We start from the raw sequence: 15424 nt of genomic DNA on the forward strand, positions 1-15424 counted from the left end.
TTAGATTGTTGGGTAATTGGTAATCAAGCCTAATTTTATGTAATACTTTTTTCTGTATAACATTTTGAAAAATGAGAAACAAAGACTTAAACGTGATTTGCAGCCGGCATGTTTGCAGCCATGACATTTATGTCTTTGTCCTTTGCCCGAGTTGAACACCATCAGTCTCGTATGAAAAGATAACCAAAGGTGACACAAAACAATACTGTTTATGTTAAAGGCCTGAGTCATTACCATGTGGAATCACTTTTATAAACAACATTAATTTATTTCTCAACTCAGAAAAACAAAGAACTCTTTCTGGGTCTGATTAGTCTAAATCCCCCTGCTAAATTAATTTTTGCTGGCGATTCTTTCTCAGAGTTGTGCAGAGAGCCCACAGGAGGACGACTGGTTGGATTTTTTTTCTCTGCTCTCTCTTCTACCTCCACATTTGCTATCCTCTCCAAGCACATGGCTGTAGCTTGGGGATTTTTTCAAGAGTGCTGACCAGAGAGAAGAGGGACTTTGGAGCAGATTTAGCAGTTTTCTTTTTTCATGATTTTCCTCACCAAAGGGAAGAAGAGATTTAGACTTAATTTATGGATAACACTTTAAATTTTTTTTCATGCCTTCTTGACAAGACATTTATATGAAGGGGCTATTGATAAAGTGAGAGGCAGTTACATCAGCCGGATTTTCTGTCATTTTCCCAGAGCCCTGTGAGTAGGAAGGGTTTAAATAATAATAATAATAATTATTATTATTATTATTATTATTGTGTCCCTTATTTGTCCTACAATAGGGACATTTCTCAGCATGAGTCTTTGCAACTGACCCAGGCTGCTACAGGAGGCGCTATTAAATGTTGATTTAAATGTAAATGTTTGTTTTTCTAGTACTATATAAAGTGTTTTTTTAATTCATTTCACTAATACTTCAAATGAATTCATATCTCAGTCAAGACAAGTTTATGTCAAAGGTCTTAATGAAGTTGTCAAGTGTACCTGGCCTGGAGCAAAAGAGGAAAACGTTTAAAGATTATTGGACAGCTTTACTCGCCTCGAGACCAAGGAACGTTTAAACATTGACCAAAGTCTAGCTCCTAACAGCAAATGACTAAAAAGTACAAGCGTAAGCCAGTCCTCTGCCGGCCCCCAACTTTCTTTGTAGCTGCCCCTTCTCCCCCTCTATCTCTTTAATTGTCTCCCTGTCTATGCACACAGTGCCTTGCTGATCCTTATCAGGTAGAACCTGAACTTACTGCCATTGTGAGGTGGAGCTGATGGCTCAGGGCTGGGAAAATCAAACACACCTCTGTATCTTTTTAATGAATCTGACCTTCCATCTTCCTCACGTCACCCTCACCACTGTATCAATCCAGTTCTTCCTCCCTTTGTTAGCCTATTAAGCAGTGTCACCTCACTTCACTGTCTTCAGTCCCTGTCTCTGTCCGTCTCCACCTGCCTTTTTATCTCGATGTGATGCAACCTGGCTCCTGAAGTTTCAAGGTTGATAATCACCCACCTCTCCTTGGTCTGGGTTTAGCGACACTCCCGTCTCTTTCATTTGACTTTGTTATATATTTTTTATTTAAAAAAAGAAGAGCTTCAGAGAAACTTCAAGTTTTGGAGGGGCTGATCATTGGAGAAATAACGAATAAAAATGTTCCTCAACTCCAACACAAAGGTGGAATTGTTGTGTTCATTTACCTGACAGTTCCCATATATCTATAGGATGCTGCATTGTTTCAGGTCTTTATCGCTCCCTGTGGGTCTAAAAGGTTTGACTAAATAAATTTTATATTATCAGAGCACTTGTCAACTCAGCTGAAGGATTATAAACAAGCTACCTCTCGGCTTCCATGGCTTATTAACATTAACCCAAACCCCGAGATGGGGCTCATTAGTTTTTCAGCATTTAATTAAAACTGTGATCTTCCCCTAGGGGCACTACAACAAAGTTGGACAGGAGAGAGAGATAGCAAGATAGAGATAGAGAAAGGAAGACAAAGAGAGCAGCTTTGGCTAAAGTTTCAATGTGAGGTGAAAGTGTTCGGGTTTTTTTACCTCATTGACCCGACCCTTTCACCAACACTGTCAGCAACTGGAGCTGCTGCCGCGGTTGTGATGCAGCTCACTGAGGCAATTAAGCTAATTTCAACTGCTGGTGATGGATTATGACTAAAATTAGCTTTATCTCAGACCTTGGTAGCTCAAACATGCCTAAATTACTTTGAGGTAACACAAAAAAAAGGGAAGACAACTGTGCTACACCTGAAGACTTACAGTGTGTTTCAGCAGCAGGGTTTACTACAGACAAAGATTTCTGGATCGCTGCAGCTAAAAGTCTATTGAAATGCTTTTTGTTTTTTAACGCTATAATAGTATTGATCGTACATCGGCATTTCTAAATTGCCTGCTGGAAAATATAGACAGTTGTGAAGGTAATAAGGTTCAAATTACTCCATATAATAGCTGAAGCAACATAATGCCAGAATTCCGACCTTCTGTGCAGAAGGTTTTTGGTTCTATTCCACTAGTCCAATCCCAGTATTGTTTGCATCAGTAAGAACATGTAGTGTAAAAATCCTCCTAAATAAGGCAAGGACAGGCTGAAATTGATAAAACTACTGCTCTGATCAATCACCTTGCAACATTTTTTTTTCAGAAATATCTGGATTTTTATATCATAATATCAAAGACGTTGATATGATGTTGCCCTCCAACGACTTAATGATAGCCCTCAGTGTATTTGCGTCTCCGCAGAAAAGACAAAGGATCAATAACAATAACAGTAGAGGAATAAAATCCTTAAAAAAATATGCTGTGTTTGATAATTGAGCTGCAGCTGTGAGCATTAGCTTCTAGAAGCCGTCTGTGTTTTATCCACTTTATTCTAGTTAAAAGTTCACCATCAAACACCAGGCATTGTTTTGGAGCAGTCATCGTATCCTGGTTTGTTTTGCCCCGCAGGGCGTCTTCTGCTGTGTTGTAGTAATTAAACACTATCTGTTTGGCTCAAAAACTCAGGGATATTCATAAAGCCAAAGCATGAGGAAATTCTCCTCTATCTACAGATCTGACGTGGAAAATGTCTTCTATCCATTCAGGCTCTGCTGTCAGTTTTATAACAGCATTTATTTTAGCATCTGCTCCAGTTGACAGTTTTTTTTTTGTATATGAAAAAAAAAAAAGAAATGAAATGAAAATTACATGAAGAGACACCTTCCAGTCACTGGCAGCCAGTGACATCGTTGCCAAAGTTTCGTCAAGTCTTCTGTCCGCACCAGAAACTTATATTTCACAGGACGCTGAGTCATGATGATGACTTACAGGCAGGTGGTTGTTATGACAGACTGGTCAGATTTTTTTTGACTCATTAGTTCACGCACAACACCAGCTGTATCATGGAGTGTTTCACAGGGACACTTGTGTTTTCACTGCAGTGTGATAAAAAAAATATATGTCCAACTTGATGATTTAAAAAAAAGCTGATTAACATTTTAAACTGTTTGGTCTAATTAAATATGCATTTTTTTTTCAACTGTTCAATTACATATTGTCACCAAGCTCTTTTATAGAGATCTTCTGAAGTAAATATATATATATATGTATTGTTCTATGTATTTAGGGAAAAAGGTACCATGTAGGGACCAAACAATGAATGGAATTACAGTGACTTTTGGGCCTCATCAAAGTCCATCACAAGTTTAAATTATAGCTTTTCAAATTTGTCTTGTCATTCACTGGAATTGTCGTATTTTTTATGGGATGTCTCTCAAATCACACATTCTGCCGACAGCGACATTTGTTCCCACATTGTGTCCACTCCTGACATCAGAGCTGATCTCTGTTACACCTGCAGAAAGCCAGCGTTTGTTTCCTGCAGTGGTTGGATTTTTTGTTTCTGTCCAATTTGAGGATTCATTGCTTTACAAAGGGATTCTGACGGTAAGCAGGAATTGTCAGAGCTGATCAAAACTATGTAGGTCATAATGACACAGAGAAATATCTGGGCTCCTCTGAGGCTCATTTTGGGCCAGGATACCGCCAGAGACTTGGAAGATAGAGGTGACAAGGGCGTTGAAGTCAAAAGTAGAAAAAGTTATAAAATAAAAAAAATGAAAACAAAGAGTTGGGCAGGGATATTTGTTGTTGACGTCTAACTGGAGAACAAGGGTATTCATATTTTCTTTCATGGATAAACAAGTAAGTTTGTCTACATTACCAGGAACAGTTCATCAACAGGCCCACCTCAAGTGTCATCACTGCTGGAAACACACAGCTAAACTTCCTGGGTTACAAGGACAAAGTCCCAGCTTAAGTTGAAACGCTTTGGTGTAGTTTTTGTCCAATAAGCAACTTTCACAAGATGGATTGTGGCGAAGACAACCCACCGACTGAAGTACAGTGAATAACTCAGAGCCTCAAAATCTCATTAAGATCAAGTGTTTTTAAGGAGCCTTTGTCTGCCTGAATGTCCGTTTTTATCAGTTTAAACATGAGTATGGGAGCAATGAATGGATTTGCATTTCTGAATGTCACAGCCGCTACGGCGAGAAGTACTTTTCAGCAAAGTGCCCTGATTAAAAACAGCAGCCAGTGGAATTTACACCATCATCATCATCATTACAACCCACTGTGGCGACCAAAATTATGCTGATTCAGCAATGTCACTAGGCAAAAAATCCAAAGACAAAAAATGGTAATGTGTTTCACAACACTTCAAGACAAACACTAAGAAATCAGCCAGACATTTCATGTTCTATAAAAATGAATTCAAACCCTGTGGTGACACTCGTGTCTTCACCCTAATGAGTATTTTTTCTTTTTTTATTATTTTAGTAGCTCAACAATGTCAACAGTTTGGATGAATTTAAACACTGATTAGCAAATGCCTTAATCACATTTTTATGGCATTATTTATTTTAGAGGAATAAACCAGTTTGTTAATTGCCTTTCACTGACAAAACTCCTTTTGAATCAATTATAAATATATACTTCCTGGAAAGTAAAGGTTAAACTCTCTGGGGCAAAAAAAAAAAAAGAGGGCTGAGTCACAACGAGCAGCAGAAAAATACAGTACGTTCTAATGTATGCCTTCAATAATTCAGCATGGCTCATTGAGGATGTTATAAAAGTTTAACTGGCCTCTGATAGAGGAAGAATGTTCCCCACCGCGGCTGTTGGGGAATTTTCAAAGAGAGGGATGGGAGATGAGGCACTCAGAGCAATTTAAGTCGAAGAACAAAACAGGAGAGCGGGACATATCGAAAATAGTCCTGGTGCGTCCGAGAAAATGAGTAAGAGAGAACCAGGTTTGATGGCAAGTCTGCAGACTGACAGTCAGAATAGAGCGATAGAAAGATGGATGAGTAATGAAGGAGAATGAGCAGGAAGGCTGCATCTGCAACACTGGAAGAGGAAATGATTCCGGAAGCAATACATGGAAGAAAATAGAGGGAGGACAAGAAGAAATGTCATTTAAATGAAGACATGAGGAATATAAACCTGGGAGAGGTTTGTGTTCAGCGCTGTGTAACAGGCCACAGATCCGTTCCGGGCGGCGGGAGGATTTTATTTAGAAGCTGAAGGTTGATAATGTTGAACTGTTGCTATTTTTTTTTCTTTTACTCTGTTTTCCATCTCTAGACGCTGGAAATGAAGAAGCTTTGAAATGTTATCTGTCTCGTCCTGAAGGGGCCATATCACACACTCACACTCACTCCTTGAGTCTCACACACGTTTACCAACACACACACACACACACACACACAGACCACCTTGGGTTTTCAGTTAATGTCACCCAGATGCTGGGCCTGATAAATGACATTTGGTCTTCTGCTCAGCTGCTGTCTGTTACCTGAAGCATCTGCTGCTTGGTGTCAGCTGTGATCATGACACGTGTGCATGTGTGAAGGCAGGATATGACTAAAAAAAGGTAAAAATGTTCTCTTACAGTAGTCATTTTCTTTGTATCACCAGAAAATTAAAATTATTTAACAATATAGTAATATATTTTAGGCACCAGGTAGTTTAACACTTCATTGTAAAAAATATATATTTATATATGTATATGTATGTTATTGTACTGTGGATTACACTACTACTACTACTACTGCTGGAAAAAAAATGTAATTAAAGCAAATATATGCTTTTGTCAACATTCCATTACTAATAAAGTACACTTGACAAAAAATACTGTTTTTATCTAGTTTCTATACAAATGTTGAATAAAAATAAAATCCGATTAAAGTAATTTTTCTTAATTTCTTGTTTTTTTTTATCACTGATTTTACTGTGTATACCACTATAAATGCGGCGTAAAAACGTTTTTGAAACAGTGATTTGTGAAAAAAAAATCCGACATCTTTGCCTGCAGTAGTCTTTTTGAAAATGTGCTCCACACATGACATCTTCATCGACTGACAGTGAACTGTGATCTTGCCTCTTCACTAACGCTGCTCTGTTCTTGTCTCAAAAATTTGACTTTAGATCAGGGTTCTAACAGCCGTTCTTCTGCCTCAAGTGGGAAACGGACCCACTCTCTTTCCATGTACTTTTTTTAAGATATGCCCTTAAGTCATTTGTATTCCGATGTCCTTCTTTGCCCTGCCTTTAGACCTTTCCGTTTTTCTCAGCAATTTGCCTCAATCTTGGAACAGCAGCGCCACAGGAATATTAAGAACCACCTCATGAATTTTTTAACCTCCCCTCCCCCCCAAAGAAAAAAAACTGAAGTGTTTGGATTGGCAGCCTGGGTACTGTGGGTAAAAAGTGGCTCTTGTCCTACAGGCACATAATCAAGCTCTCAGAAGAGAATGAACAGGCAGGAAAAAATGTCAATCACATGCAGAAGTGTGGTGAGAAAAAAAGACAAGAGATTGACGGAGAGAGCTGCAGAAGGAGACAGGCTGAGAAATGAGTGCTTGAATTGCAGACAGACCCTGTCAGTCCCACAGGGCTGAGGCGAACCAGGGGTTTGTTAAGCAGCAGGAGGCTGGTTTGCACTTTCAATTATGCATATCATTAAGTGTACCGTTCACTTGGTGGTAACTCTGGGGTGTTGCATGTGCAGCACCATTAACCAGCTGGTTAACGCTGGATCAGCGTTTGTTTGAGGTGTGAAGCAGAAACACAACTGTGTTCATGTGGTCTACACTGCAAGACCTCCAAAAAAAAATTCTATGCTTTGACACGGAGGTGGATGACGGTGTAGGATGTCAGGCAGAGTCAATATATGTGCATGTGATAGGATTGTGGATTTCAACGAGAAGAAACTGACACATTTACTGTATTTTTATATGCATACTGTACGGCTGTTCCTATGGCAACTGTCAAGCCAAAGCAGCAGGTCAGTGGTGTGTTATCACTTCATGGTGTTTAGTCAAGAAGCAGAGTTGGATGAGGAGAAAAAGTAGAGAGAGAAAAAGTACAGAAATGAAATGGACGTTTGATAAGAAGCCGGGAAGATTGTTTATTTTCCTCTGATTACAGCACTTGATTGACATTTCCCCCCTTTTTTCATTATTGCATGCATCTGTGTGTGGCTCTTGTGTGTGTGTGTGTGTGTGCGTGTGTAGCTTGCACTGACGCAGAGCTTCACAGCCTGGCTGCCAGACTGAAGGACTGGTTCGGAGTTCTTCACCTCGATGCCAACAGAGATCTCAAATCCTCTGACAGCTCAGACTCCACTGCAGGACGTGAGTGTAATCCCTCAGCAATATATGAATCTGTCGGTGTGTGTGTGTAGTCTTTTCCTGTCAAACAGCCACACTCCCTTCATGATGGCCGGCTGACAGTAATGTTGACAGTGTCCCTCCTCTGTTCTCAGTGATGTCGACATGCCTGAACTCATCTCATGTTCTGTAGCTTCACAAAAACTTGCTCAATATTTTTTTTTTCTCTTCATTTTCTGAATCTCTTCTCCCCTCTAGATTTCGACACCAGCATCCTGCCCATATGTAAGGACTCTCTGGGCTGGATGTTTAACAAACTGGACATGAACTTTGACCTCCTGCTGGACCAATCAGAGCTCAGCGCCATCTACCTGGACAAATATGAGCTGTGCATGAAGCCCCTCTTTAACTCGTGTGATTCCTTTAAAGATGGGAAACTGTCTAACAACGAGTGGTGTTACTGCTTCCAAAAACCTGAGGGTAAGAGAGGTGTGAGGAGGAGGGAGGTCCGAATTTTTTTTTTTTTTTTTTGTCTTTTTTTGTTAAAGTGATTTTATGACGTTTTATGTCTGGAGGCGAACCCACAACCGACCTTTGAATGTACCACAACTGTACTAGCTATTAAGCTACAGCCATACCGTCCGTGGGATATTCTCTAAAAATGAACAACAAAAGTACGAGAACAAGAACAAAGAAAATATTTTCAGTGATTTTGTCGGACCATCTTAATTGCATTTGTAGAAAAAAATTTCCTTTTTTTAAGGAGGAGGAAACTTCACCAGCTGTTAAAAAACCTTTCAATCTCCTGTTTTTTTTACAACTTCCTTGAACCAGTTAAAAAAGTCTACTGCTGTGCATCACGTGTCATCGACCCATTTCAGTCCCAGTTACTGAAGATGTGAACCCACGCTTATGTGACATGACAAAACTTTCTAAAGTCACTGTAAATACATTTTTTTAAAGTTTTTTTGGCCACTTTACAGCCCAATTTTACTGCAGCTATCGCAGTTTGAAAATATATAAATAAATATGAGCGGCCGTGTACAAACCTCCAATCTTACCTTGCTTATTTAGGGGAAAAACAATGTTGTAAATGTCAGCTAACTTTTAGGTGATTTATAGGTTTGATGTTTGACCTACTCCACAGCAGCACGCCCAGGTTCTCTGGACCATTTGTCCTGTCAGATCCACTTTTTCCTGTGTATTGTATAGATGTGAGGGTGAATCTTAATGTTTATTAATGATTTGTGTCTGGATCTGAAACTTTAATGCTTTGATTGAATAGACTGCAGTTCCATCACTGCGTCTACAGGTTCTAACATTGTGCTGAGGGAAGTTAAGTTGTCATCTAATTTAGACTGTGTTTGATGCCAAGCAGTAACATTTTGTTGGCATAAAAGTGCTGTAATGAAAAAAGTTTTTTTATGTTTCCTGTTTGCAGGTCTTCCTTGTCAGACTGAGAAGAGCAGGATCCAGAATCAGAGTCGAAGGAAGAGCCTTATTGGTTAGTCCGGACGCCAATTCTGACTTAATCTAAGTCCTAAATAGGAGTGTGGAACTGTTTTCATTTTTGTTTTAAATTAATTGTTGACTAAAATGCAACGTGTAATATTTTTAATGTTCAGTCTTCAGTCTAAATTGAGATGACATCATTTAAACTGTATTTAAATGTAATATTTATGTAACATTATCATTAATATCTCTTTTGTTTTCTATAGTACTGTATGTACAGACTAACTCATGTAGGTGGTGGTTGTGGAAGGGGGGGGGTACGCTTGGTGTCACACCAACTGTTTTAGCAGCAAGCCTCCTCAGCTGCTTTGTCAGTTTGTTTATTTATTTATTTTTTCTTCCTTTGGATCAATTCTTCCTCCTGCAGGGAGGGAAAGGTTTTTTAGTGAATGCATATTTATTTTGGGAAATACATAGATATCACCAGAAACCGTGGTGCTACATTGTTGCACCGGAGCATGCAGCTGGTGCAAATAAAGGGAAACAAAACAAATATCTCCCACACATTGTGAAGCCTCGCAGCACACAGAGTCAGGGTGACACTGAACATGTTAATACCCTGAGTAGGTGTGTGTGCTGTGCAGACTTTATTTGTCACTGTACTTAATACTCGGAAGGAAACTTGTCCTTGGCTTCTCAGGCTATCCTTGGAATGGATTTTTGTTTATGAAATGCAGCCATGCCCGGACTGGGATTTAAACCCACGACTCAACAGCCATGCCTTATTCATAATACCCTAGGCCCTGGCCCAAAAGTTATATAAAAAAACTTGGCTAAAGTAAATTCTCATCACTGTGAATGAACGTCTAAATCCCCAGGATGGTAACCAGTGGTCAATATCTATCAAAGTAGTCACATTCTCTGTCATCTTGTTTAAACTTTATCAAACTTAAACCCAATTTGGATAAAAATGTCTGTGATCAGTGCAGCTCTAAAGCTACTGCTTTGCAAATCATTTCTAGTTTAAACATTTTTCAGAAACTTATTCTTATTCTTATTAGATCAATATCTGGATATTACTAGTCCTGAGTCTTATCTGCTTCTGTCTTCTTATCACTGCTTGAATTTTCCTCATATTTTCAGGCTCTTATATTCCTCGCTGTACCGATGAAGGTTACTTCAAACCAACCCAGTGTCATGGCAGCACCGGTCAGTGCTGGTGCGTAGACAAATATGGCAATGAGATCGCCGGCTCCAGGAAACAGGGCAACCCCAACTGCGGTAAGACCTCAAGTTTGTTTTAAGCTCCCATTCGTCTGTCCGAGTTTCCCATTTATTGCTTTGATGCAGTAAGATGATTTAATCCAGAGTCAAATTTGTTTTATTTCTTCGCTCACTACCTCCGCAAAACTGATCCTTTAGGAAGTAGATAACATTAGGCAAGCCAATTTGATTGTATCTGCTTCAGATGTTTTGCACGTGTAACTTTGATAAAAGACCCGTGTCCTGCAAGTCTGGTGGTTAAAAAAAATTGTCGCACTTGTCTGCAGAGATAGTTTGGGGAAAATATGTATTCATGGCAGGAGTTCAGTTTAACCTTGTCGACAGGAAGAGACAGGAAACAACATCAAACAAGCTGCAGCTGACGGTGATGGATTTGGACAAAGAGTGCACAGTGAAGTCACGGTTAGGCGGCCATTCCCCTTGAATTTCCCCACGCTGTGAAAAGACCAATAGATGCACTCTGCTGCAAATCAATGGTCTCTGGGATTTAATAGTGTGGTAAAAAAAAAGGACAATAATTAGCAGGAGAGAATTCAGAGAGACATACTGATTACCAATCAAACAGCCAACTCATGGTAACAGAACAGCCCCACTCCAATACCAGTCCAGTCCAAAGCCAGTAATTGCAGCTTCCACTATTGATGACTCGTCTCTACTCATACACGCACACACCAACACACAGCGGCAACTCTTTGTCTCCAGTTTAACAAGCTTAAGTCTAACTCTGGCTGAATGGCCTCAGGCCAGAACAGCCTGGACTCCCATCTGGCCCTGAACACAACAAACAGGCAGCAAAGCAGAGGCTCTTGACACGCGGCTCTAAAGGACATCAAACTGATTGTAACAAGGTGATTGCCACTCAGCCGGAGTACATTTATACCCAGGTGTGAAATGGTTCTCTTGAACAGGAGGATTTTTAGGGTCAACGTTTTAGAAAGTGCTGAAGGCAGCAGCTGAGATAATGACTCCTGTTTGCTGTGACGCTGCACAGGAGTCTTCATAAAAGCATAAAAAAAAGCCTTTTAAAATGTTTGCAGGTGAAACTGGATGAAATTGACTTTACCTTGACACCACTGTGACTGGATAATTGAACTCAGTACGGAGGTTTAAAAGAGAAATCTGATATTTTTTTCTCAACAAAGCATTTTAATAAAATGTCACTTGTCCTTGTTAGGCTGTAAAAACAAAAAGAACACAAGAGGTTCAACCTGGACAGCATGGTTGATAATTGCAGCATGGCTGTTACAATGCACATCTATTTATTAGTCTTTAAGAGCCGTGCATTTTCCCCCTCCTGAAATTCTCAGAATATCCTTACAAGTACGATGTAACATTAACGATTGTTCAAAAATTGTTTGCACAGGTAGCTCTCTTTCACTTACTTTTGATTAAGGTTCTCCAAGGGGTCTACACAGTAGTTGTTCCATATCCTCCTCCAGTGACGGAATGTAATAGAACGACAATTGTAAAGCTAATTCCATGTTGCATGATATTGTTCTGATATTTTATGAATGGTAGGAGGCAAAAAAGGCATGATCCTGGTGTACTTTCTGTCACCTCAGTTTTACTCTTCAAGTAGAGTATCTTGTTTGTTCTGATCCTTTCACTTCTCACAGTTTTCACCAACCACAGACAACAAAGCTACATGTTTCATTTCTAAGAGCCAGAACCTACTTGTCTTTTTTGTCTCATCACACAGGGATATTTTTGAGCTCCCAGACAATTTGCTTATGATTTCTCCTCCTGTTCTTAGATGAGGACCATGAGACATCAGGGGATTTTGGCAGCGGCGGTGCAGTAATTCTCCTTGACGATCAGGAGGAGGAAACATCACCAAGTGTCCGCAGCCGGCAGAAAAAAAGACGGGGTCGGATCCATCCCAGAGGAACCATCGAGGACGACGAGGATGAGGGAGACGACAAGGATGATGAGATCGGCTATGTTTGGTAGCTCTGTTTCCTTTTACTCTGCCATCAGCCTGACCAGGAAACTCCGGTAACTCAGCACAGATCTGAAGCCATTCCAACGTCTCCTCCTCCACTTACCTTGGCAGCAGTTCTTATTTTGGCTCCTGAACTTACCCTTGTAATCCCTGTCTCCTATTCAGATCTGTCTCTCTCTAGTCCACCCCCACTGACATCTTCCTTTTCAAGTTATCCTGAGACAGACAACAGAGAGCCTATTAGATTTCACCAACTGTCAAGCACTTGATAGATTCTGTCCACGTTCTGCTTCTACCTTCCCTCAGACCTGTGATCTTTGCCCTCCCCTATCACGGACATGTCTCTGTTCTCTTCATCACTTCTTCTATCCTCTTTAACTCACTCTGTCCTTCCCCCATATGGGTACATCCACGTGAGAGGCTCCTGGACGGTCTGTGAGCCCTGATGCCATGTGTTCCCCACAGGAAGACCTAAATGAGGTTCACCTCTACTGTACTCCTATCATAGGTCCATTCTTTATTCATCCATCCTCTATGTCCTGGTGTCAGACTCCTTTAAGAGTTCATTAATGTTTCGATAAATCACACAAGACTCTCTTCCTTTCGCCTCTCTCTTGCTCTTTCTCTCTCTCTCACATGGAGGATTGTAAATTATTTAATCGTTGATCTTGAATGTCTAAGAAAGGCCCAGGAAACAATGAGATTAATGATGTATTGTCGTTGATGTTGCATGTTTCTCATCGTGTTTCTGTAAAAGAGAGATTCCCTGGCCAGGTCTAGCTCTATGCATCTCAAACAGAAATTGATACCTAATTGGCTGCTACAATACTTTGTTGCTATGTCGATGCTGTCTAGTGTTTTTTTTTTTTTTTTTTGGTTCCTCTCTCAAACTCAGGAGATGGGAAGTTGCATTGCAAAAGGTTTTGCGGTGGGGAAAAGTAAACTGTAATGCCTACAGTCCCAGTCTGTGGTGTAGCAGCCATCAATCCATTTGCTAATTGTTCAGTGGGGGCTGCTGAGGCTGTTTGACTGTGCATGGACACTGGAGGAAAAAAGCGGCTCCTGAGCTGGGAGGACACATGAAGTCGGACGAGCAGAGAAGAGGCTCTGCTCTGTCTCACAATGTCGGATAATGTCCAGTAATTTGAATTTAAAACCTTCACCACGTCAAATATGTGAACTTTTATTTGTAAATTAAAAAATTTAATTAAAGTGGCACTTGGGGTGTCTTTTGAACCTTAACAGTACTGTGTCTCCCTTTTCTGATGTTTCTCTGATCTTTGTAAAGAAAGCAACGTATATACAATTGTTCTCTCGGGGGGTGTTATGAGACATGACCTTAAAAAAAGTCTTTCTCTGACTTCAGAAACATTTTCTGGTCTTAAAGTGAGCTTTTAGTCTTCTTTTCCCCCCCAAATCTCAGATGTCTCTACAATAGTTCAGCCAAAGCCCTCCATCAATTCTGACCTTTTCCAACCTTGAGAAAATATCCTCTCCCGTCAGAGGCAGAGGCAGCAGAGCCTCCTCTTATCACACGCCTTTTGAGGAGGCAGAATCACAAAGCAAGCAGAACCCCAAAGAACATAAAAGCTTAATGAGTGTTTTTGTAAAATCACCAGGTAATGGGACAGCTGACGCAATTGGCTTGAAACAGCTCGTTCAGCACTTTGAAAATGCACTGTACCAACAGTCAGATACTTTGAGGACAACTGAATCAGCTTAATAAGCTGTTCACAATGCATTTTGTCAGATACAACAGACGATGGCTTTAACAATGTGCATTAAATTAAATCAAGAGCTGTGGACCTGGGCATATAGTCATCCAAGTGTGGAAATCCTGCTGGTGTAGTATCTCTCTGGCAGACCTCAGGCCAGATGACTGTAAAGCCATAAAGATAATGTCTCCCTCCTTCATCACTATGTGTCTGCTGATTTTTATCCCAGTTTTTTATCTACGTTATCCTCCGCTACTGCCTCGCCACACATCACAAACACAGCAAAGCTTTGGGAGCTGCCACTAAAGTCTCACAGACACAAAGGTGTCAGACATCACAGCCTACAGAGTCTGGAATCCATCTTTGGACCATGTCCACACGGGAACGTTATTGGGTCGAAGTGGTAAAGTATGTTATCGATATGGCCTTTCATACACATTGCACCAGCATTCTGGGAGCACTGCAACAGTATTTTCTGAGGACCAAAAATCTGTGTGAATGGCTGTTTGTCCCACATGTGATAAAATATTAAATGGTAGAAAGAAAATGAGTGTCATTAAGAGAATGATTAATGTAAAGTCAGGTCATCAGGTCTAGGGATATCCTGATACCATTTTTGACAAATGGCTACATGGACAAGTACTTTCATTTGTGTACTCACTCAATATCAACTAGCAGTACTGATACTTTTTAGGTTGGGTTTCAATAGATCTGCAATCAGCACTGATACTACTAATGGTATTTCATCCATATTAAATGTTTCTTCTTCTCCTCCTTTTGATTGCTCTCTTCATGGTTCACCACAGCAAATCTAATTACCCCATCCTTTATCCCTTACTTCCTTCGCCATTACACCAACTATCTTCATGTTCTAATTCATTGGATCCTTAAACTTCTGTGACCAATGTCCATCTTTATAATCTCTGACCTTAACTGTCTTTCCTACATTCATATTTCTAACTCTTGTCTTGATTTGTCCCAGTACAAAAATCTGAGCATATTTAACTCTACCACCACCTATTAAGTTTCCCGTATTTTAAAATTGTTCCACTGTTTTCAAACCATAAATCAAGCCAAAGTATTCCCAATTTCTAATCACCTGACAGCTAATTTTACCTCCTAACCACCAAACAGGTGGTGTGCCCACTTTTCCTGGCTGGGAACACAACCACACACACAGTCAGAGTATTAATTTTACACAAGTGACTTATTTCTCCAACGTATGGTTGTGGTATGATTGTGTTTCTCTTCTTCAATTCTCTGCTGGCTGATTTTTTTTATTCGCCAGCTCCTGTCCTTTGTTATTAGTCCTTCATTGACTGTGGGAAGGTGACTCTAAATGAGCAGTAGTTGAGGAGCAGAGATGTGATG

At 40.2% G+C, this 15424-nt stretch overlaps 1 protein-coding gene across 2 annotated transcripts in view; it reads left to right on the forward strand.

Moving 5' to 3' along the window:
* Positions 1-13585, forward strand: part of spock1 (SPARC (osteonectin), cwcv and kazal like domains proteoglycan 1) — a 74456-nt gene extending 60871 nt beyond the window's left edge. For both annotated transcript variants that reach the window (XM_017039584.2, XM_008326963.3), the window contains exons 9-13: positions 7565-7684; positions 7919-8140; positions 9102-9164; positions 10256-10393; positions 12150-13585. In XM_017039584.2, the coding sequence (XP_016895073.1) occupies positions 7565-7684; positions 7919-8140; positions 9102-9164; positions 10256-10393; positions 12150-12346 (740 nt within the window). In that variant the 3' untranslated portion in view covers positions 12347-13585. The remainder of the gene's footprint in view (positions 1-7564; positions 7685-7918; positions 8141-9101; positions 9165-10255; positions 10394-12149) is intronic.
* The last annotated feature ends 1839 nt before the right edge of the window (positions 13586-15424 follow it).

The sequence above is a fragment of the Cynoglossus semilaevis genome, chromosome 15 (assembly GCF_000523025.1).
Source record: "Cynoglossus semilaevis isolate Cse_v1.0 chromosome 15, Cse_v1.0, whole genome shotgun sequence".
Taxonomy (NCBI): domain Eukaryota; kingdom Metazoa; phylum Chordata; class Actinopteri; order Pleuronectiformes; family Cynoglossidae; genus Cynoglossus; species Cynoglossus semilaevis.